Source organism: Rhinolophus sinicus, chromosome 1 (genome assembly GCF_057876585.1).
Source record: "Rhinolophus sinicus isolate RSI-liver-muscle chromosome 1, RSI-T2T, whole genome shotgun sequence".
Taxonomy (NCBI): Eukaryota; Metazoa; Chordata; class Mammalia; order Chiroptera; family Rhinolophidae; genus Rhinolophus; species Rhinolophus sinicus.
The window spans coordinates 57,130,252-57,150,689 of record NC_142501.1 but is presented as its reverse complement, the minus strand read 5'-3'; the positions used below and the strand labels follow the sequence as shown (position 1 = coordinate 57,150,689).

General features: G+C 42.1%; 1 protein-coding gene across 1 annotated transcript; it reads right to left on the bottom strand.

Annotated features, from left to right (window-relative positions):
- Positions 1–14,952: 14,952 nt before the first annotated feature.
- LOC141570017 (olfactory receptor 6C76-like) lies at positions 14,953–15,411 on the bottom strand. The gene has a single exon (XM_074324884.2). The coding sequence runs from the start codon at positions 15,409–15,411 to the stop codon at positions 14,953–14,955; it is 459 nt and encodes a 152-aa protein (XP_074180985.2).
- Between the last annotated feature and the right edge of the window lie 5,027 nt (positions 15,412–20,438).

The following is a 20,438-nucleotide window of genomic DNA, read 5'->3' as shown; positions in this document are numbered from 1 at the left end:
AGGTCCAGTTGCCATTACTAGTTGCAGGGGGCACAGCTCACCATCCCTTGCGGGAGTCGAGGAATCGAACTGGCAACCTTGTGGTTGAGAGGATGTGCTCCAACCAACTGAGCCATTTGGGAGGCAGCTCAGCTCAAGGTGCTGTGTTCAATCTTAGTTGCAGGGGGCGGAGCCCACCATCCCTTGCGGGACTTTGAACCAGCAACCTGTGGTTGAGAGCCCACTGGCCCATGTGGGAATCGAACCGGCAGCCTTCAGAGTTAGGAGCACAGAGCTCCAATTGCCTGAGCCACCAGGCTGGCCCCCACTCATCTTTCAAGCTCAGTTCAAATTCCACCTCCCCTATGGCAGCTTCTCTTCGCATTGGCAGAAATAATTACCCATGGCATTTCGGGATTAAAAGTGACCCTAGGGGTCATGACAATGCTTGAATCTCATCTACAGCCTCTTAGAAGGCTGCTGTGCTGTGTCTGTTTGACCATCTGCAGTGATGGGGAACTCACCATCGCCTGAGGTAGCCCTGTCTAGCTTTGGCCTCCTCTGCCTGTAGGAAAGTCTTCATTATATTGGTCTTGGCTAAATTCTTAGTATTTTCCAGAATGTCTAAGCCCTCTTGCACCAGACAGTCCTTCAAATATTTGAAGAAAGCACCTTTACCCGTGCTCGAATGAGACATTACTGTGCCTTGGTCTCAGCACTTTTAGAGAAAGGTCCCCACTGTAAGGTCATGCGGACAAGTTGGGGAGGTGTTGGGGGGGCCAAGGCACTATGCTAAGTGCTTAATAGTCATTAACTCCTTGGATCTTCACAATCAATCTATGACATAGAAATCTTTATTTTCTCCATTTTACAGATGAGCAAATGAAAGTACAGACAGTATTAATAACTTTCTCAAAGGCACACATCTAGTAACTGAGAGAGTTTGGGCTCAAGTCCAGGCCTGCCTAATTCCAGAGCCTGTGCTCTTAAGCACGAAGTTATTAACTGTCTTAGAGGCTCATTTAATCACCAGAACAACTAGCACGGTACCTGGCGTATGCCAAGTGTTCAGCTAAACATTTAGGAAATGAATGAATAAATCCCACTTATAAGGACAGGGGAACTGACAAACAGAAAGATTAAGTGATTCGCCTAAAGTTAGGCAGTTAGTTAGACAAAAACGGGACACTGGGCCCACATCTTTTAGAAGTCTTGGTTCCCAAGATCTGCAGAGCTTTTGTCACCCACATTCACCCCACATATGAGATTAGCCCAGCCATCTTCCTCATCAGCCAGGAAAGTCTTAAACAGTCTGCTCATTGCTCATAGGCCTAACCTTCCTCCCACACTCACTTTGTCCTCTCACCATAGTTTTTTTGCCATAAGTCATTTACTCTATAGCTTACACTTAAAGATTGTTGTGAGCTGGGCACTGTGCAGTATCTCAGTTGACTTTATAACAACTCTAGGGATAGTTATTATTTTGTCATTGCAGATAAGGAACCAGAGCTTAAATTACTTACCCAAGATCACACGATTAGGGAGTGGCAGAACCAGAATTGTAACTTGGAGCCTGAGGTTTCAACCACCACACACACTGTATCTCCAGTGAGGGCAATGGCCTCACCCTACACTTTGGAGAGATGAGCCCCATCTAGTCAATTTGGACAGAAGGTGTGTCTGAGGCCATTCGTCTTCTTCATTCCTGTCAATCACCCTTCAGATGCTCACACCACTCACTTAGCTTATGGGCTAGATCTTGCTGTTTTCAAATTTTTGCAATTAAAATATTTAAGAAATATTTAGAGTAAAGTCATCTATGATTTTACCACCTTAGTTAAGTTCTTTTCTTTCTTGTATATTGCTCTCAAGTTTTTGTCTCACTGCAAACCTATTATACATGCTTGTAATCAAAATACGTATACTATTTTGTCTTTTTCCTTTCCTTTTTAATGCTTGCTCAGAGTATTTTGCCATGAGACCACAGTATTTTGAGTGATCCTTTTTAAAGTTCTTGTAGAAGTTCCTTAAATATCTCCATTACGATTTTTTTTTTTTTTTTTTTATTAAATTTATTGAGGTGACAGTTGTTAGTAAAATTACATAGATTTCAGGTGTACAATTCTGTATTACATCATCTATAAATCCCGTTGTGTGTTCATCACCCAGAGTCAGTTCTCCTTCCATCACCATATATTCGATCCCCCTTACCCACATCTCCCACCCCCCACCCCCCACCCCCCACCCCCCTTACCCTCTGGCAACCACCAAACCATTGTCTGTGTCTATGAGTTTCTGTTTCTCATTTGTTTGTCTTGTTCTTTTGTTGTTTTGGTTTATATACCACATATCAGTGAAATCACATGGTTCTCTGCTTTTTCTGTCTGACTTATTTCGCTCAGCATTACACTCTCAAGATCCATCCATGTTGTCACAAATGTTCCTATATCATCTTTTCTTACTGCCGAATAGTATTCCATTGTGTATATATACCACAACTTCTTCATCCATTCATCTATCGAAGGACATTTTGGTTGTTTCCATGTCTTGGCCACTGTAAACAAAGCTGCAATGAACATTGGAGCACACGTGTCTTTATCTCTAAATGTTTTCAGATTTTTTGGGTAGATACCCAGGAGAGGGATTGCTGGGTCATATGGCAATTCTATTCGTAATTTTTTGAGGAACCTCCACACCGCCTTCCATAACGGCTGCACCAGTCTGCATTCCCACCAACAGTGTATGAGGGTTCCTTTTTCTCCACAGCCTCTCCAACATTTGTTACTATTTGTCTTGTTGATGATGGCCATTCTGACTGGGGTGAGGTGATATCTCATTGTGGTTTTGATTTGCATTTCTCTGATGATTAGTGATGTTGAGCATTTTTTCATATGTCTATTTGCCATTTGTATGTCCTCTTTGGAGAAATGTCTCTTCAAGTCCTCTGCCCATTTTTCAATTGGGTTGTTTGTTTTTTTGTTGTTCAGTTGTATGAGTTCCTTGTATATTCTGGATACTAGCCCCTTATCGGAGGCACTGTTTGCAAAAATCTTCTCCCATTCAGTTGGTGGCCTCTTTATTTTGTCAATGGTTTCTTTTGCTGTGCAGAAGCTTTTAAGTTTCATATAGTCCCATTTGTCCATTACGATTTAACAAACACTTCTCATACGCTTGCTACTTAAACTCTTCTATTTTTGGGAGACATTTTAGATAATGATGCAAATAGTATCTTTGTGTTATGTCTCCTTTTGTTTCTGTTAACTTGTTGTTCTCTTAGGATAAATTTCCAGGAGTGGGATAATTGGTCAAAGGTATGGACACTGTCTTGCAATGTAATATACATTTTTGGATTTCCTTTAACTGGACATGAGTGGCAATCCCAGACTTCCTTCCCCAAGGAAAGCTGAGATTCTTCTTCAGCCTTCTGTGCTCCCCAAGGCCTCTTCATCCACACCTGCTGCGTCTTTGCCACTCTTCACTTTCAGTACTTTAATTAGATTTTGCCCCAAGATACTGTCCGTGAGGATAGAGAGGTAACTGTCTCCCAGATCCTCTGTTCTTCCCTTCTCTGTTCCTCAGAATCATCTTCCTCTGCCTCCCTTAATTTCCCTCTTCAGCTTCTCTTATCTCCCATACATCCTGACACAGTTGGGCAATCTTCAGTGAGACACCGTTTTCTTTTTCAGAATCTCTCACAGAGAAAGAAAAAAGGACAGAAAGTCCTAAGTCATAGAGAGGGGCTGAGACTCTTTTTTTTTTTTTTTTTTTTTTTTTTAATTTTTAATTATGGTAAAAAACACATCATATAAAATTTCTTGTCTTAACCATTTTTCCATGTGCAGTTCAGTAGCGTTAAGAATTTTCACATTGTTGTGCAACAAATCTCCAGAACTTTTTTATCTTGCAAAACTAAAACTCCCTTTTAAACAACTCCCTATTTACCCCTCCCCATGGCTCTTTTAAAAGCAGAATTGCTCGTCCCTTTCAATAAGTCTTAGTGAGACAGGCAGATGAATAAATTGATCAGCTAATGGGTGTGTAGAAGGAGTGACAGATAACCTGTGGATAACTGGTTAGATGGACATAGGACGAATGGACAAAGGTGTGGCTAGCTGGCTGCATGACTGGTCAGCCCAGAGAGCCCTGGATGTAGGAGGTGAGGACCTTAAAGGGGGGCTGGAATAGACAGTAGCTCTTGCGGGATAGATTTGTCTTCTTGGGGGCAAGGGAGCTGGGAGGGTCTAGCCTTGTTAGGGAAAGGCCAAGGCTTCCCAGCACTGAGTGGAGCACTTACCTGGGGGAGATAGAAATGGTCGCGCACCCAGGGCAGGGGCTTCCGGGCACACACTTGGGATCTGCCATTTCCTCCTTCTGTCTGGAAGTCTCAGCCTTTGTGTGCCCACAGTTATTTTCCAGCTGCTGTTGTACCTCTACTCCCTGGAGACCTGGAGGTCTGAGTCTTGTGGTTTCCCTGGGTGACTCTGAGCTGAGGTAGTGTCATGGGCCAGATGATTCTGCTTGGATCCCCTATGTCTGCTGTATCCTCACTCCTTCCCTTAATCTCATCTCTCTTGGCCAACCTATGTCTTTTTCCCTTTTCTCATACCCATTCCCTTTCCTGGCTAAATTTCACCTCTTTACTCATTGTAGGGTCTCCTTGGTCACAAATGGTATGAGATTTGAGGGTCTCCTCCCTTATGTCTAGAATCTCACCGTGAGTAATTTATTCCTCTGCATGAATCTTGGTTCTCTGTTAAATGTAGATGATGCTGTAAAATTCTAGAAGTTAATAACAGTGAAGTATAATCTAGTCACATTGATCTCTATGCTTGGTTTGCTTTTCAGATGAAAGTGTTCCAGTGAAGGCATTCCTTGTCTGGTTATCTACGGGTTCATGGCAGGGAGGAGAGGGTTCCCCTTAATCTCTAGGTCTTTCATGTTACTGCAGAGGTACATAGTGGGGTCCTTATACAGAGAGTTAGCCTTCTGAATGTTTTTAGTCTGGGAAGGGTGGTGAAGTTTGAGGGTAGAACAGAGGTGTTACTTGGAATAGGTTGGGCCTTTCCTTCCGCCTCTGAAGCCCTCTAGTTGACATTTGCTGCCTCTACTTTTTATCCCTCATTTTTTCCTTTTGTCCCTATAATTCCACTGATTCTCTCTTATCCAGATCACGAACCCCCCCCCCCACCATGTTGCCAAATTTAATAGATAATTTTCAGTCTTCATCCTAATCTCGAAGCAGTGTTGGACACATTTGATCCCCTCTCCTTGAAACATTTGTGTTTTAACTTATATATCTCCCAAACATACATTTTTGGCTCTGGCTTCTCTTTGTATATACAAATAAGTATCTCTCCGTAGATGTCTTAGAGGCATGTCAAATTTACCATGTCCCCAGTAGAACTCTTGTTCGTCTCAAGTTTCCCCATCACAGTAAGTGACCTGTTGCAACCCAGTTGCTTAAAACAATCTGGCTGTCCATTTTAATTCATTTATTAACACTCCATATTCAGTTTCAGCAAGTTTTGTCAGTTCTTCCTCAAAAATTTAACCCCAAACAACTACCTCTCATTATCTTTACTGCTGACATCTTAGTTCAGCAAATTGTCTAACACCTGGGCCATTCCCATTCTCCATAATCCTGTCTCCACCCAGCTGATGTGATTTTCTCCAAGTGTAAGTCAGATAATATAATTTCCCTCCTTTCAACTCTCCCATAGCTCAATAGCTTCTTATTGTAATTAGAATAAAATGCAAAGTCCTTCCCTTAGATTTATAAGACCCTAAAGATTTGGCCCCTGTGTATTAAGCCTGGCTTTTTATTGTGATGTTTTGACATCTGTGGCCTTAGTGACCCTGGGTAGACTTACCCGCAAGCCTGTTTTTCACATACAAACCAACCAATCCAGAGTCCATACCCTCAGTCACCACCTTTATTGGCTTCTGACACTCTGGGCCAATATTCCCCTGACCTAATCATCCCAGTGCCAGGTACCAGACAACTAGAGACAATCCCTAAACCCAGAGCCTACTGAAATTATTCAAACTGGCTATTCCTATACCTGCTTAGTCTGTTTACCCTGCCTTGCCCATTCCATCTCATGAAAACCATAATAGAAGCTCTTGCTTGCATTCCCTCTCATTCCCTCTGCCTTCTGCTCAACCCTGGTGCTTCTCCTCGAGGCTCTGTGTGGTATGGCATGCCTCCTTCTCTTGGGAACAGTGAGGAACAAACTATCTTTTAAATGGAAGTTGTCTCCTGATCTGTTGTCCTCACCATGGTGGAATAATGATAATAAAACATCTATTTTAAAACACCTTGCTCTTGTCCGTCCTGTCCATTATACTCCAGCCATACTAGTCTTCTCTCTCTTCCTTGAACATACTTTAAGTTCTTTGCTCTTGCTATTTCCTCTGTCCAGAGGCTCTTACGCTAGATTTTCTCACGGATGTCTTCTCATTATTTAAATCTCAGCTCTTTAGAAAGGCTTTCTCAAACTGTTCTAGACATAGCAGCACCATACCCTGATCACCTTGTTTCACATTCTTTATTGCATTGCATGTTATTTCAATCAGAAATATAATTTTTTTGGGGTGGTGAGTGTATGTCCCCCCACTAAAAAGTGTGATTCATTCAGGCAGGTACTTTCTTTTATTCATAGCTGTTGCTTCAGAGCTTAGAAGAGGAGTTGGTAAAAAGCTTAGCTGAGGCATTTTGACAGATATTACAGATTGCTCATTCAAGTTCATTCCAACTCCTTTACAACATGACTTTCCGTCTCCTGGAGTCTAGAAAGCTAAAGATTATATTCCTCAAACTTCTTTGTAGCTCAGGTTCTCCTTGTGACCTAGTTTTCACCAAGCTGAAGTATCTGTGAGATATGGCAGACAGAAGAAATGTGGCAGAGGCTGTGCTTCTCTTGTTTCTGCTGTTTCTCCTGGCATATTTAGTTGTGGTTTTCTGTGGCAGTGGTAGCAGAGGTCCCAAGCACTGCAGGTGCCAAGAGTCAGGGTCTGGAGCATCCATTTTACTTGGCATGGATAGAGGTGGAGGTGATGTGGTTTTGGAGCCAGAAGCCGGGTCTGTGACCTCCTAATGCTCTACGTTGTTGATCTTGGCAGTGGTAGCAGATTCCTTGATAGGTTTGATTTATAGTATTGTTCCAAAACTCATTCTTAGAAGCTTAGGTGAGAATCTTCTCTTCCAGTCCTTCCATTCATTTTGTGTTGTAAATACCTAATTATCTGAATTAATCATATTTCTGCTTAAACCCTGATGGATACACTGATATCATCTACAGTATCAGAGAAGGCTGCAAGAATGGGAATATAGGAGTGATCATTTGATTTCACTGGATTTAAAGACAGTGATGATCCAGGTTACATCAGAGGATGGAAAAACTGTTAGTCTTTGGCTTTCAGTCATGAAAGAGTTCCATAAATGTTTACCTATTGTCCTCTGAAGTGCACGCTGGCTTCTAGTTCTGCCCTACTCTGCTTTTCAGCTCCCATCTTTCCTGATTTCACTCTCTCCTTGCTTTCCCTTTTCCTTTCTTTGCCTGCCTTCTTCCCCAATTCTGTCACAGATGTGGGTGTGAGTTGAGTGAGATATTCCTTAGGAAGAGAATGTGGAGGCCATTGGTATCTCCTCCTGTCTTTCATGGATGAATAGGAAAGCAGGGTTGGTAGGACTCTCCACTATTCTCTGAGCTCATTTTGGAGGAAGTCATCAAGAGGACGTGACCACACCAGTTGACCTGTGAGCTGGATCCAGGCAACCTGAGGCTCCTCAGGGCCTCCCCTGTCTTAGGAATGTAGTTCTGTTTCCACAGCCGGAGCCATTTCAAGGACAGAACCTCGCGAAAGTAAAGTGTTATTGAGACCACCTGGATGGTATTTGCGACTGAATCCTGTTGAAGCCTCATACACTTTTAAGCTTCTGGCAGATCTGGGTTGGAAGAGCTACTATTCATCTTGCAGCGCCCGAGATAAGCCTGGTAAGTTTCCTTGTTTGTTAAAACTGCCACTTACTGGTCTGGAATGGTCTGCCTCTTTCTTCTGTCTTCTTAATCTCCATGTATGGGGGCCAGTTTGTGTACCAATAGCTCAGAGGTCAAGCCTTCCTGATTCTGGAATGTGGTGATCCTGGGAGGTCTTTGATGTATATTGGCTACACTGTTCCCCTGAGGACAGAGAAAGCGGGCCAGGCTCCCTGCTCCTGGGGTGACATTCCTGCCTCATTCACAGAGATATGAAATGAAGATGGAACAGCAGCTCCCTAGAGAGGGGTTTGTTGTAAGGCTCTTCGTGGATCTAAGAATTATGCTGACAGCAAATCCAGTGGAACAGATAGATGGACAAATTGATTGAAGGATGGGTAGATAGGCACATAAATGGATGGATAACTGGCCACATGGACAGAGAATGGATAGATGGAGGTTTGGTTGGCTGGCTGAATGACTGGATGGCCAGGTGACCTGTGAAGGCAGGAGATGACACTTTTGGAGGAGGTATGAAGTAGAAAGAGGCTCCTGAGGATAGCTCAGCCTCACAGAGGGAGGGGGCCTCTGGCTTGGATGTCAACAGGAACATATTTGGAATTTGGAACATGAAAAAAGACCTTAGAAAAGGGACCTTAAAAAGAATGTCCAAGTCTCCCATTAGTCACTGGCTCTGGGAACTGAGCCTAGAATGTGTGTGTGTGTGTCTGGTGAGCTGTGTGGTCATGCAGCGGGTGTACATGTGCCATGTGTGTACATTCTGGCCGTGATGGACCTGTGGGTGTTTGTGCTGTGTTTGGCTGGTGGTGGCATGTGGAAGTGAGTGTCTATAGACTCTACTCTGGATTGTTGTCCAGCCTGTTGCACAGCTGCTATCTGGGGATGTCTGGGAATGCTTTTTGCTCTCTCGAATTAGAGCTCCTGTTTCCTGGATCCAATGTCTTTCTCTTTCTTAGCTTACTCTTGTTTTGGTGGGGAACATTCTCCAGTAGCTCCAGGTGCCATTCGGTGGTGCATAGGAAATATAATTTTAGCACTTTGCATATATGACCAAGTCTTTATTTTATACTGGAGCTTGATTGAGTGTCAGTTGGTATAGCAATCTAGATGGAATTGAGTTTTCTTTAGAATTTTGAAGGTAGTATTCTATAGTCTTCATGATTCCAATCTTATTGTTGAGATATCTGAATCTTTACACAAGCATCTCCTGTTTAAGGTCAATAATTTGTTCATAAAAATCAGATCTTCTCTGTGAAAATAATAACTGGGAGCCTATTTCCCACCATTTTAGATAGGAAAAAATATTATGTGATACATGTCAACCCTAAATCTCCAATTTCCTAGAAAATAATTAAGACAGTAAAACGTTACCCATAAATAACAAACCATTATGTTAGTATATAAAATGCTTAAAACATCACCCCTGACCATCAATTATATGGTTATTAACAAACAATTGCCTTGTATGCAGCAACAGAAACTCTCTTCTAGCCAATATCCAACATGCACATGATACTCATTTCCCTTTCTCCTTTTCTTCTTATCATTCCCACTCCCTCCCTTTATTTCCCATTTCTCTCCTCTTCTACCCTTTACTTCCCCATTTTCTTCCTCCCTGTTTTCCTCTTTCTTCCTCCCTCCCTCCGTTCCCTCACCCCTAGAAGGTGCTATCTTAGCTAGGAATAAAACAAAGATGATCTTATACTATTAAAACAATGAAAAATTAGAGCACTTCAGAGCTTCACTCTCACCCTCACCTCAGAGAAATCCTTGGCACCTGTTACTATGAAGGGAGGAAAAGAAAACTCCAAATTACTGTTTTCCCCACTGGAGATGTCAGGCAAGAGCAATGTATAATCAATTATGATTATTTTCTTTAAAGATTTTCCTTTGACCTTTTAATTTTTATTCAGAGTCCTTAAGACTGGTATTAGGAATCGTATCTGACCTTTTAATTTTAATTGAGAGTCCTTAAGATTGGTATTGGGACTTGTATCTAAGCAGAGTTCCTTAATCTCTGAGTACTCTCTTCAATGTTCAACATTTTCTAAAACAAAACAAAAAACAAAACAAAACAAAACAAAACAAAACAACAAAAATCCCCACTAGAGGGGGTGGTATTTGCTTAGATTATTCTAATTCAGAGATTCCATTGTTTGAGAATTTAAATTCTTTCAAGAGTTTCTTTACCTGTTTTATGTGTAACATTGTAGCAATAGAATATCCCAGGAGAGGGAGCCATTTACCTAGATTATCTTTTGAATGTTGCTTCCATACCTTGAGAACCTGGTTTCTTCTACATGTGTGCATTATAAATGGTGTCCTGCATCCTCAATCCCTCTCCTCATTCCACAGATCTCGTTGGGGGGAGCTCACACAGGAATTACCTTCCCATCGTAATCACTCTGAAGGGAAGATGGCATGAATTTGCGAGGTACTCATGTATGTGCTAGTGCTTGAGATGAGACTGCACACTGGGCACATACACCATTTGCCTGCTTTGGCTTTGGCTCATAGATTTTTGTGTGTGTCTTTACTGAGTTTGGGAAAAGGAAAGGAATACATTCAATTATCATTGATTCATGCTAGGAAGTGAGCGAATCAGCACATCCTCCTTCTGCCTGACCATTTTCCATAGCTTCTGAGAAATACATACTCAGGCTGGGCAGCTCTGGGTCTCTCGCTTGTAGATTATCGCTTTCCTATGATAATTTTATTCTCTGGAGATGGAGTCCCTGGAAAAGAGTGTCCCAGAGATGCTCCTGACGAGGGTGTGGGGTCTTGAGTACACAAATGATTTCTGAGCTTTCTGGGAAATGCAAAAACCTCGTTTCACACAGAGAATGTGTTCAAGTGAGGCTCCTTGAGGTAAGACTTCCAAAGTCTACTGGGCCAACCTCCCTGTCTGAGTCCTACTTCAGTGCCAGATGACCTGTGAAGAGGACATTGAACGCCCAGAAGAAAAGTAAATAATTCTGCCTCAGTATGACTCCTGTTTAGAGCCTATTTCTTGGTAACTTCCTGTGGCCTATGACCATTGATGAGAAGAGACCCGGTTCTCTTTCCTGTCCCTATCACACCAACTTCAACTCACATGAGTAAACACCCTTGGTCCCTCACTTCTTAATCTTGGATCCTTAACCAGGACATAGCATGTGTTAACCATATATGCTTACTTTTTGTTGAGTAATAAACCATTTCAATATTTGGTGGCTTTGACAACTTGGGCTGGGTCATTTGGGTGGCCCTTCTGTTGGTCTTTGATGGGTATATTTATGCCCCCTCTGTTGGCTGCTGGTCCGCTCTGTAGTTTGGTCTCAGGACAGCAGAGTATGTGTGTGTGTGTGTGATTATAATCAGCAAGGGGGAGGGGGGCAAGCAAGCTGTCTGTCCTTATCATCTAGTAAGCTAGCCCAGCAGTCAGAGGGTTTCAAACACTTTGTTTGCATCATGTTTGCTAGCCTCACATTGACCTAAGCAAGCGGTGGTATAAACCCTGATAGTTATTTTTCTCTTTTGTGATGTAAATGTATGACTTAAGCGTTGATTGCTGAGGGATCCATTTCAAAAAGGCATCCAGTTCAAAGATGAATTAACACATTGCCAACCACTGACTAGATAAAGATCGAGGCCACTTCTCCCCACTGAGGCTCCTTAGTTTAGAGATCTTACTTAGTTGATTTCCGTTACTGATCATTTGGGCTACTTTTTTTCTTTTTTCTTTTCCCATGCTTTATATTCTGGCTCTTAAGTTTTAAGCTCACCAACAAAGAATGGGCCCATGAAATCCTAGGTTCCCACTATCAACCCCTGTGAAAACAGAACCCCAGGACTGTGTACTCATGCTGTCCCTGCCCTGCATGACCTTGTTGTGTGGCCCCAGGTGTGCCATGTAATTCCAGGTCCTGTGAGTAATAAACCTTTATTTGTTTTCAAAATTTCCTCACATGGTTATTGGTGAGGGCATCTTGCAATCATAAGAACTATATGTAATGCCAGGCCAGCCACAACATTGGTTATTGGTAGGCTGAGACCAGTACAAAATAAAGCCACATGGCCAAACCCGACACCAATGTGTGATGGCACTACCAAGGCATTAGGGCCTCGTTCCTGTGAGTGCGGGGCTGCTCCTTTAGGTGGAAGGGTAAGAAATTGGCTAGAAGCACCAATGTTTTTCATTGCAGATTGTTTTTTAGAAGAAGAAACCAAGGCTTAGAGGGCTGACACATCTTGTTCAAGGCCACTTAACTAGAAAGAAGAAGTAAGATTTAAACTCAGGCCTGCTTAGCTTGAGAGTTTATGTTCTTTTTAATGCCCCTGCCCCATGTTGCCTCTTTTGAGCTAACAGAGCTGTAGAGATGCCTCCTCCTTGGAGAGGGGAGGCAAGAATGAGAGAGTGGAGGTAGGCTCAGAGATATGCCGACGAGAAGGGAGTGGGTGTTTCTGAGCGTAAGTTGCACAGCTGCTTCCTTTTCTGAAAAGTAGGTGACAAGCTCACCAAAGAGAAAAAGAGTGGGACAGGGCAGGGATCACATGATTCAAGTGAGAAATATTATCTTGGGAGAAGGGGATATTTGTCAGGGATTCAAGAGGTGATGAAATGAATTTCTGAGCAGCCATGAGGGCCAGGTAGGGATGGAATGGCATGAAGCCCAAACAGGCCAGGTCTGGGAGCTTTGTGTTTTCTTTAGATCATGCTGTCTTGGGAGCAGAGGAAGAGAAGGCCAACATTGGGGTGAACCAGATGGGATTTGGCATGATGGACCTGGGGAGAGGTCAGGAGGGCAAGTGAGGCCTAAGAGCTGGAAGTCTATCAACAGGGTATTTGATGATAATGACAGCTGAAGTCCAAGGAAGTTTGTAATTGTGTGCAACTCAAATCTCCCCTTAATGCCCTCTAATAGCTTGTGTTCCTAGGGATTTTAGAGCTGTCCCCCCCCATACAGAGGAGTATTTATGCTTGTCATTGTGGTATAGCACTGTGCTTTTGAATGATACCTATTCAGGCTCTTACCCCAGTCTTACCCTCCTCTCTCCATTTTCACCCCCTTCCTTAATCTCACAAGAAGCTGTGGTTTTGATCCCACAGGGATATTCTTGCTTTCACTGCCTAGACGTGAGCACTAGAAACTTCTTTCTTGGATTCCTCAGTCCTCCCACAAATCCCCTTTTCTCCTTTCCTTTTCAAAGAAGGAGGAGGAGAGTAGGGATTGTGAAGTAAAAGAGAATAGAAAAGGTTTGGGATAGTTGTTTTGGGAGGCAAGAAATGATTACATGTGAAATAATAGTAATCTGAAAATATACACGTCTTTTAGTGTGGTAAAACTAATTATCCCTGGGACCAGGTGGTTCTGGGCTAATGCAATGAAGCAATTTCAAGCTTGATTTTCAAGCTCGACTTTCACGCTCGGCTCAAAGGTAGTGCTGAGTAGCTCTGGGATGTGAGAGGGAAGCAGGGGTGATTCTGATTCAAAGAAAGGTAAAGTATAGGAGGAATAGTGGATGTGGTTTGCAGAGGAGTAGAGCTTTGAAGTGGGACATGAGACTTGGAGGAAAGACGGGGGAAGAGACAAGAGCAAGTGTAGTGACAACACCCTCTCTCAGGTTCATTTTCCTGCTGAAAATCCACAGGGTCCTGAGAGCTAAGGAGTAATGAGACTTGGTTATTCGTGGGGCAGGTAGTAGGAAAGGAGGTCCTGCTGATCCTCTGGAGAATGAACTTGGAACTTCACCTTTCTAATTCTGGGTCTGGAAATGGCTCGTTCTTCTGGGATTAGGCCTTATATATAAACTTGGGAGGGGACCTTAAACAGATGTCAGCATCAGGCAGGAAAGCAAGGAGTCATTTCCAGACACATGGGACATGTTCTTCTATCTTTTTAAGTATCTAATTTACCTCCCAGTTAGCAAATCAGTCACAGATTTCGAATTGTATCCATTGAGTATTCTTGGTTTCTTGGCAACAGTAGAGAGAAGAAACTCTTGATAAATCTCTGTGTCTTATGATCCTTAAAAATAATCTCTCTAAATAAATGAACTCTGAGTATTAATTGTATGTAGAGTCACTCTATTGTTTTCTAAAACATGTAAGTACATTTTTATACCGTTAATGAATTGAAATGGATACGATAATGACTGTTTACACTGAACACTTCTCTCGTTGAGGGCCCTTGGCTCTTGGCCTCCTTTTTCTTATTTGTAAAACGAAAAGGTTAAATTAGTAGACGGTCTCCTAGACAACCCTTAATAATCCTCCCCTCCTGGCTCACACTCTTGTGCAAGCCCCTCCCTCCCCTTGAGTGTGGGCTGGACGAGTGAATTACTTCTAACAAACAAAATATGACAAAGTGATAAGATGACATTTCTGAAATTGGGTTACAGAAAGACTGGCTTCTGTCTTGGGTGCTCTCTTCCTCACTTGACCTGATGGAATCCAGTTGCCAGTTATGAATTACCTTTTGGTGAGGTCCATGTGGGAAGGAACTGAGAAAGGCCTCTGCTCTACAGCCTGTAAGGAATTGAATCCTGCCAACAACCAGTTAAAAGGCTTGGAGACAAATCCCCCTCAGTCAAGCTTTTAGATGAGGCCACAGCCCTGGCTGACAGCTTGACTATAACCTCATGAAAGACCTTCAGCTAGAGTTACTCAGCTAAATCAACACCTAGATTCCTGGCCTATTGAAACTATGAGATAATAATTGTTTGTTGTTTTAAGTTATTAGGTTTTGGGGGCAATTCGTTAAGCAACAATAGATACCTAACACAGATTCTGGTACCTGGAAGTGGGGTGCTTCTATAACAAATGCCTAAAATATGGAAATGGCTTTGGGACTAGGGAGTGGGAGGAAGCTCGAAAAGCTTTAAGGATTTGGAAGAGGCTATAAGTGAAAGCTTAACCTTAAAAATACTTTTTGTAGATTTTTTGGACTCTGGGGAGGCATTCATATTTCCCTGGTAGGTGCCTGTAGGGTTATTATTTATTTTGGAGCCACACCACTTTTCTGAGCAGGTCTTTCACTACCTGCTTAACTTGTAGGTTCCTGAGAGTATAAATGAAGGGGTTCAAGAATCGGACAATGATTGTATCGATTAGAGACACTCCTTTGTTGAGATCGACCCCCTTGCCTGGAGAGGGCTTGACGTACATGAAGAAACAGTTGCCATAGCACATGGTGACCACAATGATGTGGGAGGAACAGGTGGAGAAAGCCTTCTTTCTCTCCAGGATAGAGGGGATCCTGACAATTGTCCGGATGATCTGGGTAATCAGTACCAAAGTGCTGAGCAGTGCTACCAAGGCCAGGGTAAAACCCACCATGTCCAGCACCTTTGGCCTACTGCAGACCACCTCCACTAGAGGTAGATAGTCATAAAAGAAGTGGCTGATGTGGGTACCATGGAATGGAAGCTGACTGCTCAGGACGACAGGCATGATGATGGAGAACCCTGTCAGCCAGCAGGTGAGGATGGGCTGTGTGCCGACTGCTGCTCATGAGGATGGGATGGGGGTAGGGGGGCTGGCAGAGGGCCATGTACTGGTCGTAGGCCATGGCTGTGAGGAGAAAGAACTCTGGCTCCCAGGAAGGTGTGGAAAAAGTCCTGAGCAATGCAGCGAGCAAAGCTGATGGTCTTGGTCCCCATGGCAATGTTGAGCAACATCTTGGGCTTGATGACAGTCTGGAACCAAATTTCTAAGCAGGACAGATTCTGGAGAAAGAAGTACAGAGGGGTCTGCAGGCGGGTGTCCAGCAAGATCGAAGCTGATGATGGCCAGGTTTCCAGAGACAGTCATGAGGTAAGTAAGCAGCAGGAACAGGAAAACTGCCACCTGAAGCTCTCTGGTGTTTGTCAGGCTTTGGAGGAAGAACTCAGTCCCTATAGTGTGATTGGCCATTGTGGATCTGAGGTCCTTTCCAGAAACATGCAAGCCTGGGCAGATAGAAGCATCAGAAATTAGGATAAAGAGGAGGAATTTTCGCCTAAAGCCCATTATTCCTTTACCTGTCTGCTGCCTCCCCATGGACTCAAAGAGGCAGAGCAGAAGCTCCCGCAGGCTCTTCCCTAGTCAGAAAAGTCACTTTTTTCAGAATCTTTAAGGAATTATTGAATGTTAGTGACTTTCTTCTCTTCCTCCCTTCTTTCCTCCCTCTTTTCTTTATTCTTTCCTCTGAAAAAACCTGCAAAGAATTCTTTGCCGTTCCCCTAGTCCTCTTTAGAACTGGCAAATACCAATTCATCCTTCAAAATCCAGCTTAAGTGTGACCTCTTATATGAATCCTTTCCTGTAAGCCCTAGGCTGAATTAACTGCTTCCTCCCGGCTCCTATAACATATAGTTTGTGCCTCTGTTATATTTTCATAGTGCCAGTTATATAGGACAGAGACTGTCTTTCTTGTTTGTCATGGCCTGCACAACCAGGAGGGCTCCGCCTGAGGGGGAAAGGTGAGGAGATTGAGAAAAGACACAGAGACAGGAAAGCTGGGATCCGGAGGTCCACCATCCATGGATGGCGGAGCAGTGGCCCAGTCTTTATTTCACACATAGTTTTTATACAGTCTTAGAATAGTCATCTATACAAACAAGTATAAGCAGAACAAGCAGGCTTTCCATAGGGATGACCTTGCAGCTGCAAGGCCCTTATCAGCTTACATCCCACTCCCTACATCGAACATTGCTGAGGTGAGGGTTTCCATGGGAATGACCTTGCAAGTGCAAGGCCTTTGTCAGCTCGCAGCCCACTCCCCACACTTGTTAGACCACAAACACCTTGAGCCCGAGACTGTGTTTTTATTTATCTGTGTATCTTAACATTTACCTTTCCTTTCTTAGCAGAGACACTGGTCTTCTCAGATCTGTATTCACAACAAAACTTCCTACTTCCTAAAGCATTGCTCACATAGGTAGCATGTAATTTTGGACTAAGAAGCCATTTTCATAACCTTGCTGTTTGCTTACATTGAACCCATATTAAAAATTGCCTGAAATTTGCATTTAGTTAGTAAGTTACCTGAAGATAAGGAATGTCTTACTCATTTTTGGTCATATCCCTTTTTGTTTCTCCCCAGTTTTATTGAGGTATAACTGACAAGTAAAATTGTAAGATATTTAAAGTGTACAATGTGATGAATTGATATGTGTATACATTTTGAAGGAATTCCCTTTGTCCAGTTAATTAACATCTCCATCACCTTATGTTTAACCTTTTTTTTTGGTGTCAGGACATTTAAGTTCTATTCTCTTAGCAAATTTCAATTATACAGTCTCATATTTTCAACTATAGTCGCCTTGTTATACATTAGATCCTCAGAACTTATTCATCTTATAACTGAAAGTTTGTACCCTTTTGCCAACCTCTTCCTATTTTCCCTGCCCCCAGCCCCTGGCAACCACCATTCTAGTCTCTGTTACTATGAATTTGACTTTTTATTTGGATTCCACGTATAAGTGATATCATACAGTATTTATCTTTCTTTGGCTTATTTCCTTAGTATAATATCCTCCGGTTTCATCTGTGATATTGCAAATGGCAGAATTTCCTTCTTTTTTGAAACTGAATAGTATTCCATTATATGTATCACATTTTCTTTATCCATTCATCTGTTGATAGAGACTTAGGTTGCTTCCATATCTTGACTATTATGAATAATGTTGCAATGAACGTGGGAATACAGGTATCCCTTCGAGATACTGATTTTGTTTCCTTTGGCTATATACTCAGAAGTAAAATTGCTGGATCATCTGGTAGTCTATTTTTAATTTATTGAGGAACCTCTACACTGTTTTCCATAGTGGCTGTACCAGTTTACACTGCCACAAATAGTGTACAAATGTTCCCTTTTCCTTACCAGCACTTGTTAGCTTTTGTCTTTTGTTAATAAGCACCCTGACGGGTATAAGATGATATCTCATTGTGGTTTTTATTTTCATTTCCCTGATGATTAGGGATGTTGGCATCTTTTCATATACCTGTTGACCATTTGTGTATCTTTTGGAAAGATGTCTATTCAGGTGCTCAGACCCCTTTCTCACATTGATCCCTGGGTCCTGGCGTATGGTAGTTATGTGTAAAGATTGCTAGGGTGGTACTGACAAGAAGTGAAATATACTTTGGGATTTATTGCACCAATTTTTTGATGAGGAAGGTAAACCCCACAGAAGTTAACTATTGGCCTATGGCCATTGTGAGAATCTAAAAAATAAGTGGAAGCCATGTGAATGCTTCCTTGCCATGATCAGATTCTCTGAGGCTCTCAGCCTTGTTATTTTGCTGAGTAGAAAGGGGATTACCTAGAGAAATCTATGAAATCCTTATGAATGATTGATTTTTTTCCCTTTTTGTTTGAGACCAATGGCCCAGGAACTCCATGGTCCTCGTTATTGGTCTATAATGTAGGGGCACCCTCATCATGGGGTGTGCCAGAGTATGGGAAGGAGAGATGAGAGCCTTTCAGTTGTACCTTATTTCATAAAAGTGAAGATACAAGTCAATGTGAGATACACTATTATTTTATGTGTCATTACGAAAGAAAAGATGTTACCTACTAGCTAGACTATGACATTATGCTATCATACCACTGATCATAAGATGACTTCCGGTTTCAGAGATGTTGAAATGTATTGTTTTTTTAATTAAAAATATTAAAAAAAATTTTCAATTACAGTTGACATACAATGATATATTAGTTCCAGGCATATAGCATAGTGAATAGACATTTATATACCGTATGAAGTGATCACCCCAGTACGTCTAGAGCCCACCTGACCCTATACATAGTTATTACAATATTATCGACTATATTCCCTTTGCTGTACTTCACATCCCTGTTACTATTTTTTATAACTGGAAATTTGTATTTCTTAATCCCTTTGTCTTTTCACCCATCCTCCCAAACTTCCTTCAATCTGGCAAACATCAATTTGTTCTCTGTATCTATGAATTTGTTTCTGTTTTGTTTGTTCATTTATTTTGTTTTTTTAGATTCCACATATGAATGAAATCATATGGTATTTGTCTTTCTCTGTCTGACTTATTTAACTTAGCATAATACCTTCTAGGTCCATCCATGTTGTCACAAATGGCAAGATTTCATTCTTTTTTATGGCTGAATAATAGTCCATTGTATGTATATGTGTGTGTATATACCACATCTTCTTTATCCATTCATCTGTTGATGGACCAAGTTGATGAACTATGGAATTTATCTTTAGCTCATTTAATGGTTCTGTTTTTGTGTATGTTTTAAAATAGAAACTATATGTTTATATAACAGTGCATGCAAATAATTTAAAAATTAATTAATATACACATATATTGGGGATACTTCCTCAACTTCAGTTTTTACTGATGGGATGTATAATTAAAAAAGTTTAGAGCATTCTTGCCTAGCAACCTGTTGCCCATCTCCCTTCCCATAGCCAGACAATGTTTGTAGAGAGGTCTGTCTTCTCTTTGGGGAGAAGAACTATTCTTTAGCCTCAATTTGTTTTTTTTTTAAGGTTTCTGAGTCTGTTGTTTTCTCAGAATGAGCACAGGGGAGCATCCAGGGGCAGTGGAGAGTTCACCTAGGGATTCAGAAACCTTGGGCATGGGTCATTTCTGGGGCCCGGCAAGGGAAGCTGTACAATGGTTTGCTATCTGGGAACTAGCCTCAGGAACTCACCAGCCCAGGGACAACATGAGCTGCTCCGGTCTCTGGTGATCCCCTAAAGACGGAGCAGAGAGTATATAAGCTTGAATGTCTACCGTGTTTCCCTGAAAATAAGACTGGGTCTTATATTAATTTTTACTCTAAAAGATGCATTAGGGCTTATGTTCAAGGGATGTCATCCTGAAAAATCATGCTAGGGCTTATTTTCAGGGAAACACAGAATGTGGTTTCATGAAAAGAGCTCAGACTTGCATCAAAATGTGGAGAAACTCTGTAGAAATAATCACAGGGTTACATTTCCATAGAATTCTTGTTTTGACTCATTCTGCATTTCTCTCTGGATATCTGCCCCTTCAGCAGCAACAATCCTAAAACATACCTATCCAAAGACAAAACTCTGTTGTTCAGTCAACATCCAAACCATACAGCAGAAGGGTCAGAGAGACTCTGAGATGAGGCTGGAAGCTTGTGCTGTGGCCCATAGTCTCCCCACTGGACTCTAAGGTTCTGAAGTTTTGGGTCACATAAGAGTTTTCTGAGCAGATTCCATCCAGTGAAAAGGGACATTTGATTTATAGACTCTTTCATTACAGACTCAGGGGATTGACCCTGGGGAAAAAAAACAAATGGTGCTCAGGAGAATCTATGCTCAGAATTCACTAATGAGCCTTGGATATAGTTGTTCTGGCTAGAAGTGGTAAGCAGGACACTTTGTGAAAAATCCCTGAGCAAAATGACAAAATATTTACCTAAGAACTTGCTTCTAAGTGAGGATTTGTGTTGCTGTCAGTTGTTAGTAATGCAGTTGTCA